Raw genomic sequence first — 19626 nt, forward strand, 5'->3', positions numbered from 1 at the left:
CGATCGCTCAGCCAGTTGTGAATCCACTTAACAGTTGCCTTGTCAATCCCATATTTGGTTATTGTTTCAGTAAGTATGGTATGAAATACTTTGTCAAATACTTTACTAAGGTCAAGATAAACTATATCTACCGCATTTCCCTGATCAACCCAGTAGGGTTTTAAATTTCCTACCTTTAAAGAGACTGCCTTTTATGCTGCCACTTTCTACAATTTTCCCAGTAGGGTTTTAGACATAAATCCTGACACAATGTTTGGAAGTAATAAATAATGAAATGTGAATGGCCCTTAATAATTCTATATTTATTAAAGTTTACGCAATAATAATAGTTATATGTATTAAGGGTCCTTTTAGAAGAGCCAATTGATCGTTTGAATGAACGAACTTCGAATGGTGTCAGAGTTCGCTCATTCTCTCATGCAACCTGTATATACAGGTAGATACATCGTTGGTTCGTTCAGACGAGAAATTGTAAAGTCCTTAACATTCGCAGTATAAGTGAATGAGAATGACTGAATGAGCGCTGGTTAGCCTGAACGATAAGTGAACGAGCCAATGATGATTTTTATGCCTCCAGTGTTTTTACTATGTTTGTAGTAAAATGTGGCAAAAACGCACACAGTTTTGCAAATGCACTTTTTGGTGCATTTTTTTATTGCAACCGAACTGCCCTGTGTAAATGGAGCCTTAGGCCTCGTTCAGCCGAGCAAGTTTTTTTGCGCACAAATAGCCGCGCAAAAAGATCACATCTATTGGAACCAATGGTTTCCTATTAAAGCGTTCACATGAAAGATTTTAACCCCTTGCAATCTAATTTTGGATTCAGGGTTTCCATGGGGGTTTTCTCTTTCTGCCATTATACAATGCAGCTATCTGCTGGCTAGAGCCAGTACTGCGGTATGCAACATGCTGGAGAGGCCTGCGACAACAGTGGCCAGTAATATACAGTAAAAATTCCCTGCCGGACGTCTTCCGATATCAGAGCCGTACAGCCTTCAATCAGAATGTCTTCAGACGTCAGACAGTGGATTGGAAAGGGTTAAGACTTGCAAAATATTCACAACTGTGAAAGATAGGACATGTGTGGCTACAATGCACCCGTCTAAGGTGCGTGCTGCGAGAAAAGACAGGACTGACCTATCTTTGGTGCGCATTGCGCAGGAGTTCCCATTGATTCCTATGGGAGTTGGATTAAACACGCAGCATGCACCACGGATTGTGTGAACGAGCAAATTATGCGCAAATGTGGATCGCGCCGTTAGCTTCGTTCACGTGATTTTTTTCCCCCTGTGCGCTGTGGTCGTTTTGCGCAAAAAACGCGCTTGTTTGAACGAGGCCTTCAGCTGAACAATTATCATTCACTTTCACTCGTTTGAATGATTTTCTGAATGATAATAATGTATATAGAATTATAGTAATATTAATATGGAATGCATGCGCAAAACCAGGCGGATCGCACCTTTTCTTTTTGCAAGAGCGCCCATGTTTGCAGAGATAATAGGAGCAGATTGTGAGTGGCGCGGGCTATTATTTAGCATTGCTGCAACGGTCACACAATGGGAAAGAAAGGTCAGGTGTGCAGCAGTTATGCCCGCAGCAGTGATGCACCCTTCATTCTCTGCCAGTCTTTGTTTACATGGCAGCAGCAATAATGATGCCTCTAAGGATACTTTGACTGACCGCCGGAGTGAACGAGCAAACAATGTCACAGTTTACTCGTTCACTCCGGCCACCAGTTTAAATACAAAGTTAAAAATGTTAATGAATGCCAACAACTGAATGCTCGCTGTTTAAACGGAATGATCACGGAACGAGGCGACAAGGATCTTCATGCTTGCGTGAAATGAACAAGGAATGATAAACAAACAGATTATTCGATCAAGTGTTGGCCGTGTTTACACTGACTATTATCATTCCAATGCGAACAATCCACCATTTTTTTTTTATGCTAAGCGTTCCATGTAAAAGCACCTCAAGTTTGGCATCAGTAAGCATCCCTGCTTCTATGTAAACATAACATTGGCGCTGTCGCGGCAGGGTATGTAAATATTAAGAATTGTGGGTTATTTTTTATCATGCTACCAGATTTTATTTTTCTTTATTTGGCAATAACTTTATTTTTGGGGTCTTGGAGTTTCAAGAGCATTATATTGAATACCTGGCACTACTTTATCTGCGCTTACTCCAGGTTCATATTTGTATTCGTTTGTTTGCGGCCTCCCGGGCTTTGAATGGATCCTGTCTCTGTCCTCGTAGTCTGTCCCTCTGTATCTTGCCCTTGTCTGTGTGCGCTTGTTTATTGCCTTCCTGTCCCTGCACCGTTCCCATGTCTGTGGTTTGTATCGCCCTGTCCTGTGTCCTATCAGGGATAGTCAGGCTGAAAGGAAGACACTGGAGCCGTACTTGTTAGGGCGCCTACCCTGCTTTTAGGCAGGGGTGCCGCTGCCTTCCCGACTAGCAAAGGGTAAGATTTCCCCTCTGACCACCGAGGGTCAGCTGCCAAGCCTAACCGCTAGATTGCGACAGTGAGCCAGCACTCATAGTCCATAACACTTTGCATTGCTAAAGTTCTGTATTTTTGTAGCTCCCTGATAAAACTCCTTTTGAAGGACAAGTGGAAATGTATTACATTATGGTCAGTATTTCCCAGGTGCCCCCCCCCAGTCTGCTCCCCTGTTATTCTGTCAGGTCTGTTGATTGATATTAGGTCTAAAATGGCCATCCCCTGGTTGGTTTCCGAACAAGTTGGGTAAGGTAATTATGTTTATGTTTTCACAGAAATGTGTTTCCTTTAAGAGATCTGCAGGCTTCCCAGTTTAAAGTCCCCATAATAATTACCTCATTGTGATTTGCTACTTCAGTGCCTTCTGTTAGATTTGATTGGTTATAGAAAACTACAAGCAGAATTTTATTATTGTTTTCTCCTCCATGTATCTCTAGAATCATAGAATGGTAGAGTTGGAAGGGTCCTCCAGGGTCATCGGGTCCAACACCCTGCTTAATGCAGGATTCACTAAATCATCCTAGAAAGATAACGCCAGCCTCTGTTTGAAGCCTTACATTGAAGGAGGACTCACCACCTCCCGTGGTAACCTGTTCCACTCATTGATCACCCTCACTGTAAGAATTCTTTTTTCTAATATCTAATTTATGTCACCTCCCTTTCAGTTTCTTCTTATTGCTTCTAGTCATTCTTATCCATAGAGACTCCACATGTTTATCTCCCTCACATATATCTTCCCGTAGTGTGGGCTTTAAACAGGATTTTACATAGAGACAAATCCCTCTCCCTTTCCGGTTTCTGTGATCACTTCTGAACAGACCCTGTAAGTTCAACGTCCAGTCACAGCCTTTATTCAGCCAGGTCTCAGTTATTCCCACTATGTCAAAGTTTTCCACAGACATTATTACTTCCAGTTTGTGAATCTTATTGGTCACACTTCTAGCATTAGTCATCATATAGTTTACAAGGTTTTGGTTATTTTATATGTTAAGTGTATCCCTATTAACCATTCTGACAGTTGTAACTGTACTTACCCCTCCCTGGCTATATTGTTTCCCCCTCTACTCTCCAAATGCCCTCCCCCCACACATCCCTAGTTTAAGTCAATGGACTCCCAGCCATTCTCTCACATTGGTACTTGCTGGTGCCTCAAACTGGCCAGTGGCGGTAATCAGATGAGAGCAGGCACTGTCAGTTTAGAATGACTGTTGACAAATGTAAAATAATGCATTTGGGGAGAAGGAATCCTCAGACTATCATATCAGCTGTTCTGCGCTATCCAGGACTTCAGAAGAGAAGGATTTAGGGTTTCTGATTTCTAACAGCCTCGAACTGAGTCTACAGAGTGGTCAGACAGCAATGAAAGCAAGTAGGATGCTCTGCTGCAGAGCTAGAGGTATGTTAATATTAGAAAATATTATACTTAAAAGAGTAGTAGATTCTTGGAACAAACTTCCAGCAAAGGTGGTTGGAACATTGACAATAAATGAATTCAGGCATGACCAAGATAAGCATAGATCTATCCTAATAATTGAAGGACAGACTAGATGGATCATGTGCTCCTTTTCTGACGTCAATTTTCAGAGTTTCTATGTTTTAATGACTATTGATCAGAAGTGTGTAGCTACATCTGTTGTTCCAGATACCTCTGGTTCTTCAGCAGACTGTTGAGTGATGCCAGGATCTCTGCTGAATTCCGAGGCTCAAATGATGCTGTTTCTGGATTCAGTTTACTCCTTTGCGCTAGACCACTGTCTTCTGTAGTTGGTGAACTGAATGAATACACTTGATCGCCTTCATCAGAGCTGTTCATTTCACATTCTACGAGTGATGTTGACTTTGGTTGTCTCCTGGAGGAGCTCTGTAGGTCTGCTGCTCAAGTGGAAGATAGCCACAAGGTAATAACAGATTATGGAGCAGAATCCTTGATCTGTTGCCTCCTGGCTCTGGTTTCACCTAAAACACTGGACTGTTTCCATGTTTTTGTGATAAATTGTATCTTCTTAATAAGAGCGAAGCTTTCAAAGTCTTCCTTTTTCATTGAAGTTCTTCGCTAGGACATGTCTTCTTGGCACAAGGTCATTGTCTTTGTGGCTGAGTCAGTATCTGTGACATTATCATATCTGCAGGTTCAATCACTGTATTGTTGCCCGTATCAGCATCTTCAGCTATATCGGCAGGTGTAGGCTAATCTTGTATCCCTTTGTCTTGCAGGTCTCTATCTGCCCCCTGTTGGACCTGCTGCTCTGTGGGATGGGGTTCTGCAGCAGGAAAGCCCTGACGTTGCTTAGCAGTGTATTCGCAGTGTGTGCTCTGGGGCTTCTGGGGATTGCTGTCAGCACTGACTACTGGCTCTACCTGGAAGAGGGGGTTATCCTCCCCCAAAACCAGACAACCGAGATCAAGATGTCACTGCACTCCGGGCTGTGGAGGGTCTGCTTCCTAGCAGGTACAAGGAAGATGTCACACTGTATATAATGATATCACATCACTGTATATTGTGACATACCCCTGTATACTATATAGTGACATCACAGTGTATACAGTGACATCACACCTCTATATATGATGGCAACATGTGGTATATCATAGGGTATATAGTGACATCACACCCCTGTATATAATGACATGATGCTGCATGTAGTGACATCATATTTCTGCATAAAATGACATTACATCTCTCTAATTATATCACACTATATATAATGACATCATATTGCATATAGTGATATCATGTGGTTAGTAATTACATTACACTCTAGTGTATAGTGACATCACACCCCTGCATATAGTGGGACCCCCTCCTCTGAGTCACAGAGTCTGTGTTGCAGGTGAAGAGCAGGGGCGTTGCTTCACCATAGAGTATGTGATGCCAATGAATGTCCAGATGACCTCTGAGTCCACGGTCAGCGTCCTGAGTAAGTCAATACCTGAACACGGTTCATATTTAACCCTTTAGCTACCAGCCACTTTCAGGTTTTTCCTTTTTTTTCATCCCCAGCATTCACTGTGTGAGATAAATAATGTAATACTTATTGTTTTTTGGACTTGGCAATGCCAATTATATTTATTTTTATTGTTTTGATCATTTTGGTAGGGAAAATGGGAAAAGGATTTTAAAAAAATCAATTTTCCCCTTTTTTAATTTAACATTTTTTTGGTCCCCTTGGGCGCCTTTCATAGAGGCGGAATTAGTCTAGAAGATGCGCTGCAACGCGCAGTAAATTCTGCACCAAAATGGCTTAAATCTGCCAACAATTCTACAATAAAATACGCAGTTAGACCTGCAGATGTTCGTGCGGAATTCTGCAGCAGTAGCTTGAGATGCATCTTGTGGTGAGTCCTGGTGGAAATATTCCACTCATGTGAGAGGACCCTTAGGTCATTTGATGGCTTCCACAATACACTGCAATACTTCAGCAGGGCTTAAGGGGTTGTACTATAATTACAGGTTATCCCCTATCCACAGGATACGGCATAGCTTGCTGATCAGTTTTGGTTTCACCACTAAGACCCCTACCGATCTTGACAGCAGCGCTCCCGTGTCCTGCTCTCCTATCACTGCAGGCATTGCTTCTCTCTCCGCAGTGACGACACTCTACGTGGAGCACTGGTCAACGCACCATTCATTTCAATGGGGCTGATGGAAATTAAAAGTGAATGGATCACTGGTGAGCTTGTGGAACCAGCGCTTCATGCTCCTCCTCCCTGCTGGGGGTGCAGTAACCCCACAGTGAGGAGGACGGAGGACATAGAACCCAATTTTTGAGATTGGCAGGGGTCTCAACAGTGAGACCCCTACTGATCAGCCAGTTATCCCATATGCTGTGGATAGGGGATAACTTGAAATTCTAGTACAATACCTTTAACACACTTAAATACATGACAGCCCTGGGAGCCTTCACTAGCCTTAGAGCTGCCATGGCAACCATCAGCACCCCACGATCACATCACAAGGGTCCAATGGTGAGTCGAAGGAGGGATACCCCCTTCCGGCTGAGAGTTCATCATATGCCACAGTCAGGATTGACTGCACTACAGCGTCCGAGGAGCAGGCCCAGAGCCGAGGAGACAGCGGGGTAGAGAAAGGCCTTGTCACAAGACTCTACCATCTCCCACCCTGAGGGTAGCTCAGGACCTGACCGCATTACTGCTGGGGGAGATCAGAGGGATAGTAACCGGGGGTTACTTTAAGTCCAATTGTCGCTCATGACGCCACTGTTCTGTCCTCCAGATGGCGGATCTCCAGATGTAATAAAGTACTCTACACACAGGGCAACTTTCTGAACAAGAATCGGGAGCGGTCGATTCTGTTCGTTTACTGAACACTTCTGAACTCGGAACCAATTAAATAGTCTTTTTTACAGCAACAAATTGTAGTGGTGTAGCAGGGAGGACTCTCGGGGTATTTAGATCATTCACAGTCCAAGTAATCTGCGAACTTCCTTTCCTGGGAAACACTCTACCTTCTTCTCGCAGTCTAGCTGTTGGTCCTTCTTTCAGCATTCAGCAGAAGTGATGAGGGCTCCTGGGTCAAACGAGGCCAGACTGAGCATGGGGAAGTCACTCGGCCTCCTCCATGTCCCACACACACACAGACTGACTTGCTGACGTGCTCCTCTCAGGCTCCCTCCAGCCTCTCACACAACTCTCTCACATTGCATTCAGCAGAAACCTATATGAAGCAACATCACTGAACATAACTGATACACACAAAATGATACATCTCTCAGACAGGACAGCACATTCCAGACATTAATACTTTCATTCCTGCAGCCATGCAATACGCATAAACCTGATGCATGCCACGAACAAGACACTGACAAAACATTGGCACGAGACAGACATAGAACATTATGGAGGGGCCTTACCAATGTGGGCCACTACAGCACATGTAAGCTGTCAGCCACCTGCCATCTGAGCCAATTCTGACCACGGCTAGTTGTGGCTGGTGTTGACTTTCAGAAACAGCTGACACTTGCTGAGTCTGAAGTAGGGTCAGCTCCTGAGCCCGCTTCATACCCACCCTACACTTCTGTGATGTACATCACAAAGGGGTAAGGGGGTAAATAGAACATAGAACCCCAGTGTAAGGACATAGGGGAAGCGTCACTGGCACGGATCCATCTAAGCTGTGCTCACTGGAAATGATAGAATTAAAAAATCCTCCACAGGTATGCAGGTAGATATTTCTTTAATTTGGCTCATTGAGATCATTAGTTTGCTGTTTTCCTCTCCAGATTTCCCAGTTTAAAGGGAACATTAAGGTTGGGTTCACATGAGATGGAATTGCCGCGGAAATTCCGTGCAAAATTTCTGTGGCGCAGTTCCACCCGTGGCTTTTTAACCCAGGTTAAGCCAGCCATGTAGATGAGATTTAGCAAAAATCTTGGGTGGCCAATCTGTCACGGAAAAGCTGGGCGGAACCGGAGATGCGGCGCAGAATGTAATGCCGCGGCATGTCAATTCTTTTTTTTTTCTCTGTTGCGGCCTCTTTCCTCAATGGGGAGAGCAAGCTGCAATGAAATGCCGGCAGCAAGACCGATCCAAAACCTGCAGCGAAATGCAGCGGGTTTTGAAGCAGCACTTATCCTGCGGAAATCTTGCAGTTTTTCGGTGTCGCCAAGCCACGAGATTTCCATCCCGTGAGAACCCAGCCTAAGAGGGGAAGAGAAGCAGCCATCCTTTAGATTAGGGCAGCGGTTCCCAACTCCAGTCCTCAGGGACCCCAACAGGTCATGTTTTCAGGATTTCCTCAGTGTTGCACAGGTGATGTAATTATCGTCAGTGCCTCAGACATTGCCACAGGGGTTCTTACAATAGGATGTCCTGAAAACATGACCTGTTTGGGCGCCCTAAGGACCGGAGTTGGGAAACATGGGATTAGCATATGTGTAAGACATAAAAACTGAACTAGGGGGAAAGTAAGCCGCTCTCTTTAAAGGGAGCTTTCACACAGGACGGAATGTTCTGCAAAAGTGTTGCAGACTACATACTCTCCTGCGGAATATTCAATACCAAAGTCCACGCTGCTCCACATGTGCAGATTTTGGTGCGGAATTGAAAATAGGGGAATCCTGCCAGTAATTCCACATCAAAATCCATAGTTAACAGTGCGGATATTGGTGGGGAATTCAGGGATGGCATATTCCGTAACTTCCATCCTATGTTAAGGAACCCTAAAGCCGCTTTCCCATGCGCCTTAGTTTAACGCTCCAAAACACTTGTTTGTGCAACCAAAATGTGCAGGAAAATACTTGCATGTGAACAAACCCATTGAAATCCATGGGCTCTATTCTTTGTGTATTGCGTGTGCAAAGTTTGCGTGCAGAAATACGCCCTTTTGATGCCAGTCTTATGAAAGCCAAACAACCACAGCAGTCAATCAATATTGTTTGCAACTATTAGCAGTTGGGATGGGCAGAGTTTAAGCCCCAAGCATTTCTTCCTGCATGGGAACACAGCCTTATTGCCTTTGGTCGTTGACTAAACCTTCCCATTCACAATTACAGCAACAGTGTCACCAGCAGATTATAAGGAAAATGGCTAATAAATAATCGTACTGTACCCCCTCTATGTGGGGAGTTTTATCATTACCCTCCGCACAGGATGCAGATGACCTCTTCTCTCTTACTATTCCAGAAATGATCCGCTCTGCCACCCCTTTCCCGCTTGTCAGCCTCTTCTTCATGTTCATTGGGTTCATCCTGAACAATGTGGGGCACATCCGCCCTCATAGGACCATCCTCGCCTTTGTGTCTGGGATTTTTTTCATTCTTTCCGGTGAGTGCGTATAATAGGACTAGTAATCAGTAAGAAATTATATTGTACCAGTGTTTCTTGTGGCACATAGCACCACACAGCTCTGCTACATGCACATCACACACACACAGCCCCGCTACATGACATGCACATCACAGAAACAGCCTTGCTACATGACATGCACATCACAGACACAGTCCAGCTACATTAAATGCGCATCACAGACACAGCTCTGCTACATGACATGTGCGGCACAGGCGGAGCTCTGTTAAATGACATGTATGGCACAGACCAAGTTCTGCTAAATGACATGCGTGGCACAGACACAGTTGTGCTACATGACATGCGTATGTCACAGACACAGCTGTGCTACATGACATGCGCATGTCACAGACACAGCTCTGCTACATGACATGCGCATGTCACAGACACAGCTCTGCTACATGACATGTGCATGTCACAGACACGGCTCTGCTACTTGACATGAGCATGTCACAGGCACGGCTCTGCTACATGACATGTGCATGTCACAGACACGGCTCTAATACTTGACATGAGCATGTCACAGGCACGGCTCTGCTACATCACATGAGCATGTCACAGGCCCAGCTCTACTACATGACATACGCATTACAGACCCAGCTCTGCCACATGACATGCGCGTCACAGACACAGCTCTAGTACATTACATGAACGGCACAGTCACAGCTCTAGTACATGACATGCGCGACAGTCACAGCTCTAGTACATGACATGCATGGCACAGTCACAGCTCTAGTACATGACATGCATGGCACAGTCACAGCTCTAGTACATGACATGCGCGGCACAGACATAGTTCTGCTACATGACATGTGTGGCACAGACATAGCTCTGCTATATGACATGCGTGGCACAAACACAGCCCTGCTACATGACATGCGCGGCACAGACACAGCCCTGCTACATGACATGCGAGGCACAGACACAGCCCTGCATCATGACATGCGAGGCACAGACACAGCCCTGCATCATGACATGCGAGGCACAGACACAGCCCTGCATCATGACATGCGAGGCACAGACACAGCCCTGCTTCATGACATGCGAGGCACAGACACAGCCCTGTTTCATGACATGCGAGGCACAGACACAGCCCTGCATCATGACATGCACGGCACAGACACAGCCCTGCATCATGACATGCGCAGCACAGACACAGCCCTGCATCATGACATGCGCGGCACAGACACAGCCCTGCATCATGACATGCGCGGCACAGACACAGCTCTGCTACATGACATGCGCGGCACAGACACAGCACTGCTACATGACATGCGCGGCACAGACACAGCTCTGCTACATGACATGCGCGGCACAGACACAGCACTGCTACATGACATGCGCGGCACAGACACAGCACTGCTACATGACATGCGCGGCACAGACACAGCTCTGCTACATGACATGCGCGGCACAGACACAGCTCTGCTACATGACATGCGCGGCACAGACACAGCTCTGCTACATGACATGCGCGGCACAGACACAGCTCTGCTACATGACATGCGCGGCACAGACACAGCTCTGCTACATGACATGCGCGGCACAGACACAGCTCTGCTACATGACATGCGCGGCACAGACACAGCTCTGCTACATGACATGCGCGGCACAGACACAGCACTGCTACATGACATGCGCGGCAGAGACACAGCTCTGCTACATGACATGCGCGGCACAGACACAGCTCTGCTACATGACATGCGCGGCACAGACACAGCACTGCTACATGACATGCGCGGCACAGACACAGCACTGCTACATGACATGCGCGGCACAGACACAGCTCTGCTACATGACATGCGTGGCACAGACACAGCTCTGCTACATGACATGCGTGGCACAGACACAGCTCTGCCAAATGACATGCGCGGCAAATACACAGCTCTGCTACATGACATGCGCGGCACAGACACAGCTCTGCAACATGACATACGCACCCTCAGACACAGCCCTGCTACATGACATGCGCGGCATAGACACAGCTCTACTACATGACATGCACAACACAGACACAGCTCTGCTACATGACATGCACAACACAGACACAGCTCTGCTACATGCACGTGTGACACACACAGCTAAACTACATACATTCTTTGTCAGCCTGTGCTGGTGTAGGATCTGTGATGCTATTATGTGACCATGGACTCCTCCCACACAGGTGACTGATCACATGATGGTGACATTACAGGTCCCGTGAGCGCACGGTTGCTGGCAGGCTCTGTGTTTTATATATGCTTTAGGACCTGTGATGACTTCACCATCATGTGATCAGGGGCTAAGTGCTGGTGGCTGATCACATGATGGTGACATCATCAAAGGTCCTATGAGCACATGGCTCTGCATGTTTCATACTGTAGGACCTGGGATGATGTCACTGTTATGTATTCAGGGGCGGAGCATGAGAAGCAGTCACACACACTCAGGGACAAGTGGTCGTTAGTAGTTTGATTACCAATATACAACAGCAGCACAGAGTTTTTAAGGAAAATATTGCACATTAATTACTGGTCCTGCCCTACAATTCTGGCATAAGTTTCACCTTGTTTTTTTTAGTGCAAATCAATTTAGATCGATTTGTGCCAAAAAGAACAGATTTCACACCTCTGACTCCACTTTTCAGCAGGTCTACATCTCTAGACATATTTAACCCCTTCCCGCTGTAGGGCGTAAGTTTACGTCCTGGCAGCCTGGTACTTCCCGCAACAGGATGTAAACTTACGTCCTGGAGATAGCGCGGGATCATATGTGATCCCGCGCTATCCCGCAGCGGGAGCCGGCTGTCAGTCACAGCCGGCGTCCCGCTGCAACAGCGGGGGGGGGGGGGGGGCATCTCTAAGTAGATCACGGCAGGGAAAGAGTTCACATAGGGAGCGGACTCCCTCTGTGTCTCCGGCCGGCTCTCGTGATAACATCGCGAGAGCCCGGCCTGTCACCATGGTAACAGGACACCAGACACTGGCGTCCTGTATTGCCTATGCCTGAGATCGCTGTATAAGCGATAAGGCATGGCAGAGCGCCTTATGACAGTGATCATCAGGGCAGTGGTTAAAGTCCCTCAGAGGGACACAAACAGTGAAAAAAAAACAAAGATTAAAAAGATGAATTTTTTATGCTTTTTCTCAGATTAGCATAAAAAAAGGTAAAAAAAAAATAAAACCCCACATATTTGGTATTGTCGCGTCCGTAACGACGTGTACAATAAGTTGCACATGCTTTTGACTGTGCACGGAAAAAAACGCTAAAAAAACTGAGGCAAATTGCTAATTTTTATTATTTTGCCTCACTAAAAACGCAATAAAAGTGATCAAAAAAGACATATGTACCCCAACATGGTACAAGTAAAAACTACAGCTCGTCTTGCAAAAAATAAGCCTTCACAGAGCTCCGTACATCGAAAAATAAAAATGTTACAGGACTTTGAATGCAGCGATTTAGAATAGAAAAAAGATTTCCAAAAAAAAGGGTTTTTATTGCAGAAAACTGGGAAAACCTAAAAAAATGTAAGAATGTTTGGTATCGTTGTAACTGTACCGGTCCGCAGAAAAAATGGAATGTCTCATTTATGCTGCATGATTAACGCTGTAAAAAAGAAATAAAAAAATCTATGGCAGAATTGATGCGTTTTCTCTCCCTGCTATCATAAAAAGAAAAAAAAAAAGTTTTACAATATAGTCTATGTACCCAAAAGTGGCACCGATAAAAACTACAGTTCGCCACGCAAAAAACAAGCCCTTATACGGCCGCGTTGACGGAAAAATAAAAAAGTTATGACTTTTGATAAACGGAGAAGAAAATCCGCCAAAAATTGTTGCGTCCTTAAGCCCAAAATAGGCCATGTCATGAAGGGGTTAATGGTGTCTTCAAACAGTGCATATCTGCTACGGGCTTTCTGCTGTTGAAAAGCCGTGGCAAATATGCTTTAAATCCACAGTGGCTAAAGTTGCAGTTAAATGATATAGATTTGGCCACATTTTTAATTGCAGAAATGCTGCAGATTTTAACCCAAAAAATCCACATCAGAAATCTGCAGCAAAAATTGACATGCCGTGGATTTAGAATCTGCAGCTTTTTTTAAAAAATGCTGTGGATTTGTTGCAGGACTTTTCCGCAGGATGTGTAGCAGATGTTAGATGTCTCCTCAACATCCTCTGTACTGTAAATGCAGCGGAAATTTTCCAGCACTCGCAATATACATGGACTCTGTACACATTGGCCTGGATTGGCATGCTTTAGCGCTCATCCGTGAAACAAACAGGAATAATAAACTTTATTTGTATAGCGCCAACATATTCCGCAGCGCTTACATAGACAGGGGATACAGAAAGACAAAAGTACAAACATTACAGAACCACGGTTACATAGTAATCAATTGATGGAAACAATAGGGGTGAGGGTCCTGCTCCAACGAGCTTACATACTACAGATAATGGGGTGACACAGAAGGTAAAGGGGCTGGAGATGTGCACGGTATGGCGAGGTGGAGAGTGAGGGATGCTATACACATAGACAATGGTCAGACATTTAGCCGTGTGACAGCAGAAACAGTATGACTGCAGGCGCAGTTTATGATGGCTAGCAGGGATTGCAGTCAGTAGGTCAGGGAGCATGTTATCAGGCGGAGTACAGAGGGGTTTGTTTAGGGAATGCGGTATGCCTCCCTGAAGAGGTGCGTTTTTAGAGCACGCCTGAAGTTCTGCGAGTCCTGGATTGCTCGGGTAGCCTTTGGTAGTGCGTTCCAGAGGACAGGTGCTGCTCTGGAGAAGTCTTGGAGGTGGGAATGAGAAGTTCGAATTAAAGGGGCGCTCAGTCTGGTTTCGTTAGCAGAGCGGAGAGCCCGGGCTGGTTGATGGATTGAGATGAGGGAGGCGATATAGGGGGGCGCTGCACTGTGGAGGGCTTTGTGGATGAAGGTAACGAGTTTAAATTGAATTCTGTATTTAACGGGCAGCCAGTGCAGTGACCGGCACAGGGCAGAGGCGTCCGAGTAGCGGCTGGACAGGAAGATGAGCCTGGCTGCCGCATTTAGGACGGATTGGAGAGGGTAGAGTCTGGTGCAGGGGAGGCCGATCAGCAACGAGTTGCAATAATCGAGCCGAGAGTGGATGAGGGCAACAGTAAGCGTTTTTAGCGTGTCCACAGTGAGAAAAGAGCCGATTCTTGCGATGTTCTTGAGGTGCAGCTGACATGTTCGGGCCAGAGATTGGATGTGGGGGGTAAAAGAGAGATCAGAATCAAATATGACTCCAAGGCAGCGGGCATGTTGTCTAGGAGTTATGTTGGCGCCACACACTGAGATGGAGATGCCAGAATGAGGTCGGTTAGTGGAGGGTGGAAATACCAGCAGGTCAGTTTTAGAGAGGTTTAGTTTTAGGTAGAGACAGGACATAGTGTTAGAGACAGCGGACAGACAGTCGGTGATGTTTTGGAGTAAAGGTGCAGAGATGTCACGGGAAGAGGTGTATAGCTGGGTGTCATCAGCATACAGGTGGTATTGGAGGCCAAATCTCCTGATGGTTTGTCCAATAGGGGCTGTGTAGATAGAGAAAAGAAGGGGGCCGAGGACAGAGCCCTGGGGGACCCCAACAGCAAGGGGAAGAGGAGGGGAGGTAGAGCCAGCAAAGGAGACACTGAAAGAGCGGTCAGATAGGTAGGAAGAGAACCAGGAGAGGGCAGTATCCTTTAGGCCAATGGAGCGTAGCATACTGAGGAGGAGTTTGTGGTCAACAGTGTCAAATGCTGCGGAGAGGTCGAGGAGGATCAGTAGGGAGTAATCGCCCCTCGATTTGGCTGTCAGTAGGTCATTGGATACCCTTGTAAGGGCAGTTTCTGTCGAGTGTTGAGGTCGAAAGCCAGACTGTAGGGGTTCTAGGAGAGAGTGCTCTGATAGGTAGCTTACAAGGCGGGAGTAAACCAGCCGTTCTAGTAGTTTGGAGATGAAGGGGAGGTTTGAGATGGGTCGGTAGTTGGCAGCATCAGTCGCGTCCAGAGTCGGCTTCTTTAGCAGTGGGGATATGATGGCGTGTTTGAAAGAAGAGGGAAAGATGCCAGAGGTCAGAGAGAGGTTGAATATAGTGGTGAGATGGGAGATGACCACTGGGGAGAAGGAACGGAGGAGGTGTGAGGGGAGGGGGTCGCTAGCGCAGGTGGTGGGGCGAGCAGAGAAGAGCAATTTGGAGACTTCTTCCTCTGTCGCTGGTCTGAGTACAGACAGTGAGCAGGAGCTAGAATCAGTGCTGACAAGACTAGGGTCAGGGCTAGTCTGGGGTTGGGAAGTTATTTCCTGAAGAGGACATGCCATGGTTTTTTTTACATAGACCATAGACCATAGAGTTAGACCATAGATTTGAAGACACGTCCGTAGGCCTACTATGGGGATTAGTGCTGCTAATGGATTAACATGGACAGCATACAGACCCAAATACAGTAGTGCGCCAGACACCTTGCATAGTGGAAGGAGCAGGATCACCCAGCAGCAGAGTCTTGGAGTGCATACAATGTTATTACATGTTACTTTGTATTTTATCCCCTCTTTATCGTCTCATAATCTGATGTTTCCGGCCTCCTGTAATCTCGGATTAGCACAGTTGTGGATTTCTTATAGTGTAAGGGATTCTATGACAATTAATATACATTGAATGCCTGAATCTCAAGGAAAATCTCTTAGTGGTCACCATCTGCTGTCAACCCCAAGATGTCTCATGGACTAGAGCTTCATAGTGAGATTTGCATTAGGGTAGGGGTAGACAGCGACGTTGGCTGCAACAGAGGTCATCCGACTAAAGATCACAGTGCAGCCATGCAAGATTTTACAATCATCTAGAAGTCAACGTGGTTGCTTTGCAACTCGCAAGTATCTAAAACCATGACCCGCATATTGCAAAAGATCCAACAACCATATCGACTTCTATGAGATTGCTAGATCGCAGGGCTACATTGCGATCTTTGGTTGTGCAAGCACTGTGTTAGCCAAAGTAGCTGTCTAGACCTAGCCTAGAAAGTGTCAACAGTTTACCCTTACCTAGGACCCCCTATAAATAACATACTCTCTATAAATAATACATACAAGTCATGGCTGGAGAATGTCTTCATGGTGGTCTGGGCCCAAATAAAGAACAAAAATAAAAATGAGCACTACCAATCAGAAAAGACATCACATGTGATCACTGGAGGTAACTGCACTATAATCACTATCCCCGTGTAGAGCTGACTATTATGTGGTGATTGCTTTGTATAGAGATATACTAGAGCTAGGCTCTAGTATATCTCTATAGCGACTAGAGCTGTCACTAATATAATGTTGTTTGGAGGGGTACAATTTTGAGTTTTGCTATGGGGCCCCATGAGTTCTACTGTATGTACACCCCCTTCTTAGAATCCCTATGAACAATACCTCCTTCCACAGAACCCTCACCGTGTGTCTCTCTGCTCATCATAGTTCTATAATGTAGGCATCTCTTGCCCCCCCAGGTCTCTCGCTGGTGGTCGGTCTGGTTCTTTACATTTCAAGTATCAACGATGAGATTCTGAACAGGACAAAGGATTCGGAGACTTACTTCAGCTACAAGTATGGCTGGTCCTTCGCCTTTGCAGCAATATCCTTCCTCCTGACTGAGGTAACTGGGAGATATTCTGGCGGGGCGGTCAGAATTTATGCTGGGGTGTGAATGACCTTCTAGTCCTTGCCTTTCTTCCTCTATGACCAAGTCAACAATTCTAGGGTTCTGTAAAACAAATGCAGCCCATACAGAACTGACCTTGAGGGTAAAGGAGGGAGACATCAAAGAGTTCTCAAATGAAGCTGCTGCGTGTCTATAGATGGCCAAAGTTGTGGGTACTTGGGGAGGGGTCTTATAATTCTAAGACATTGATCAGATTAATAACCAAGTGTCCAAGATGTCCCTACTATATGTCCATTAAAGCAACCCTTTGATCCTAGAGAAACAAAGATGGCCGCATTGCTTCTCTGACTACCTGATGCACACTATGTACCAGCATGCATTTCGAAACTGGGATTGCCCAGTGCTGACCACATGAGCAGTGCTGACCAGTCAGAGGAGCACGAAGTGTCTTAGACTATGGAAGTGTAGTGGCCCGGAGTTTGTGGTTCCCTGCAGCACTGTAGAATGTATGTTCTATGTATGTCTTATGTTATTGTCATGAGTGTGGTATGAGTCAGTATTGTGTGTATTAGTACTTCCAGGCGTGAAAGCGTTAACGTCTGATAATGTGTGGTGATGTCTGGAAAATGTATCAATTTGTGTAGCTATGTGTTGGTCTATGTGCATGTGGTATGGGTCTGGAGTGAGGTGTGTGTAGAGAGTGGAAGGTGGTCGAGTGATGGAGATGGAGAAGAGAAGGGCTGCTGCTCTTGCCGCAGCTCAGCCATGGTGGACTCCCTCCTTCTAGGATTTTGCCCTTTCAGGGTTTTGGAACCCAGGACATGCTGAGAACGCATGGGAGTGAGAGCGCAAGAACCGCATGTTCCTATTCAGAAAACTGCAAGTCATGCAGTTAACCACAAGTGTGAAAGAGTTTTAGAGTCCATCTATCTGAGAGGGTTTCATCCAAGTGAAAGAGATCCAACAGATAACTGAGATTGTGGATGTGCATACCTTGGGAAACCCGAACTGCACAAATGAAAGGAAAACAGGCGAGGAATGTAAACTTACTACTAATCTAATACCGTACAAGTTGCTTCATACAAGTTGTTCTTCTGTGGATTGAAAAAGACGTTGAAGTAAAAGGACAAGACCGCACGTTCCCGGTTCTTGTAGAAATAGTACTTTCTATGTGTGGAATACTCTTTATTCAAGTTAGGTAATCCGGTGCTGATTCAGGAACATTGGCGTCACGGTGACAAAACAGGAACTTAAGGTAACCCAGGTTACTAAACATGATCTCCCCCGATTAGTAACGAGGTCGGGTTCTTAGCCACCCCTTTAGAGGAGACAGTAGAGCTACGTGACAAGGTTGCTACTTCGTTTACCCTACTATCTCCTTGGCCTGCTCCTTGGACACTGCAGAAGCATACTAATACACAGTATGCATAAGGTACGGTAGTCAGAGAAGCAGTGTGGCCATCTTTGTTTAGCTGTGACTGGAGGGTCGCTTTAAGTCTTCCCTGCCTATAATGTAACAGGAATATGACATCCTGCCAGTGGCAGAGCTCTTACATGTTGGTGTTTGCCTGGAGACATGGCATGAAATGTCCATGATGTGGATGGCTTTGAGGCCATCAGGCAGAGCTCAGGGGTTTGGCAGATGATGACGATAATTGTCACTTGGGAGTCTATTATGTTTTACCCATAATGTATACTACATGCGTGTTTATATGATATAATGCTATTCTAATAACTGGGTGTCTACTGCAGAGTGCGGGAGTGATGTCTGTCTATCTGTTTATGAAGAGATACACAGCAGAAGATGCCTACAGGCCCCATCCAGGATACTACCGACCGCGGCTCAGCAACTGCTCTGACTACTCCGGTCAGTTCCTGCACCCCGAGGCCTGGGTGAGAGGACGGAGCCCTTCAGACTTTTCTAGTGAGGCCTCTTTGCAGATGAACTCCAACTATCCGGCATTGCTCAAATGCCCCGATTATGACCAGATGTCCTCATCGCCATGCTGAGCGCATGACATGCATCCTATCTGGAATCTGCATAGTGTTCTGCTGGACACATCAACCACCCTCAACATGAGTCCTACAGCTCACTCATTGTGCCACTTATCTCTAAGACATGCCAAATCTGGCAACCTGGACAGGGGGAGGTTCCTGACAGCTCATGTGTCTTTCAGTAGTTTAGCAAAACCAACTCTGCTCAGTTATGTCCTGGCCAAGGTTTCCACTAACACAACCTGAAGCTCATTGGCCGGTAGAGTTAATGTAATCCGTATCTCAGTTTTATACTCATGGTATAAAGTGAGGACTGAGATTGCAACTTCATGGTCTCCACAGTAGTTGGACATGTTTCTCCATACATGGTCGTGCTTTCTTGGTGCCGATATACATGGTCATGTTCTCTTGTTATCGACATACATACTCATGTTCTGATGATGTCATCATACATGGTGATGTTCTTATGGTGTCATCATACATGGTCATGTTCTCCTAATACAATCAAACATGGTCATGGTGTTATAATAAATGGTCATGTTCTTATAATGTCATCATACATGGTCATGTTCTCTTGTTGTCGACATACATACTCATGTTCTGATGATGTTATCATAGATGGTGATATTCTTATAATGTGATCATACATGGTCATGTTCTGGTGTCATTATACACGGTCATGTTGTTATGCCGCTACCA

General features: G+C 45.8%; 1 protein-coding gene across 1 annotated transcript; it reads left to right on the forward strand.

Annotated features, from left to right (window-relative positions):
• Positions 1 to 4756: 4756 nt before the first annotated feature.
• Positions 4757 to 19384, forward strand: CACNG5 (calcium voltage-gated channel auxiliary subunit gamma 5). Its single transcript, XM_066586049.1, has 5 exons — positions 4757 to 4952; positions 5335 to 5421; positions 9146 to 9286; positions 16781 to 16926; positions 18685 to 19384. Exons 1-5 carry the CDS (start codon positions 4757 to 4759, stop codon positions 18940 to 18942), a joined length of 828 nt encoding a protein of 275 aa, XP_066442146.1. The 3' UTR covers positions 18943 to 19384.
• Positions 19385 to 19626: the final 242 nt, after the last annotated feature.

Source organism: Eleutherodactylus coqui, chromosome 13 (genome assembly GCF_035609145.1).
Source record: "Eleutherodactylus coqui strain aEleCoq1 chromosome 13, aEleCoq1.hap1, whole genome shotgun sequence".
Classification (NCBI taxonomy): domain Eukaryota; kingdom Metazoa; phylum Chordata; class Amphibia; order Anura; family Eleutherodactylidae; genus Eleutherodactylus; species Eleutherodactylus coqui.

Bases quoted from the DNA above. Each gene is read 5' to 3' on its own strand.
- CACNG5 (XM_066586049.1), top strand. From the start codon at position 4,757: ATGGGGTTCTGCAGCAGGAAAGCCCTGACGTTGCTTAGCAGTGTATTC. The intron at 4,953-5,334 runs GTACAAGGAAGA...TCTGTGTTGCAG, and splicing joins GAGGGTCTGCTTCCTAGCAG to GTGAAGAGCAGGGGCGTTGC. The intron at 5,422-9,145 runs GTAAGTCAATAC...TTACTATTCCAG, and splicing joins GTCCACGGTCAGCGTCCTGA to AAATGATCCGCTCTGCCACC.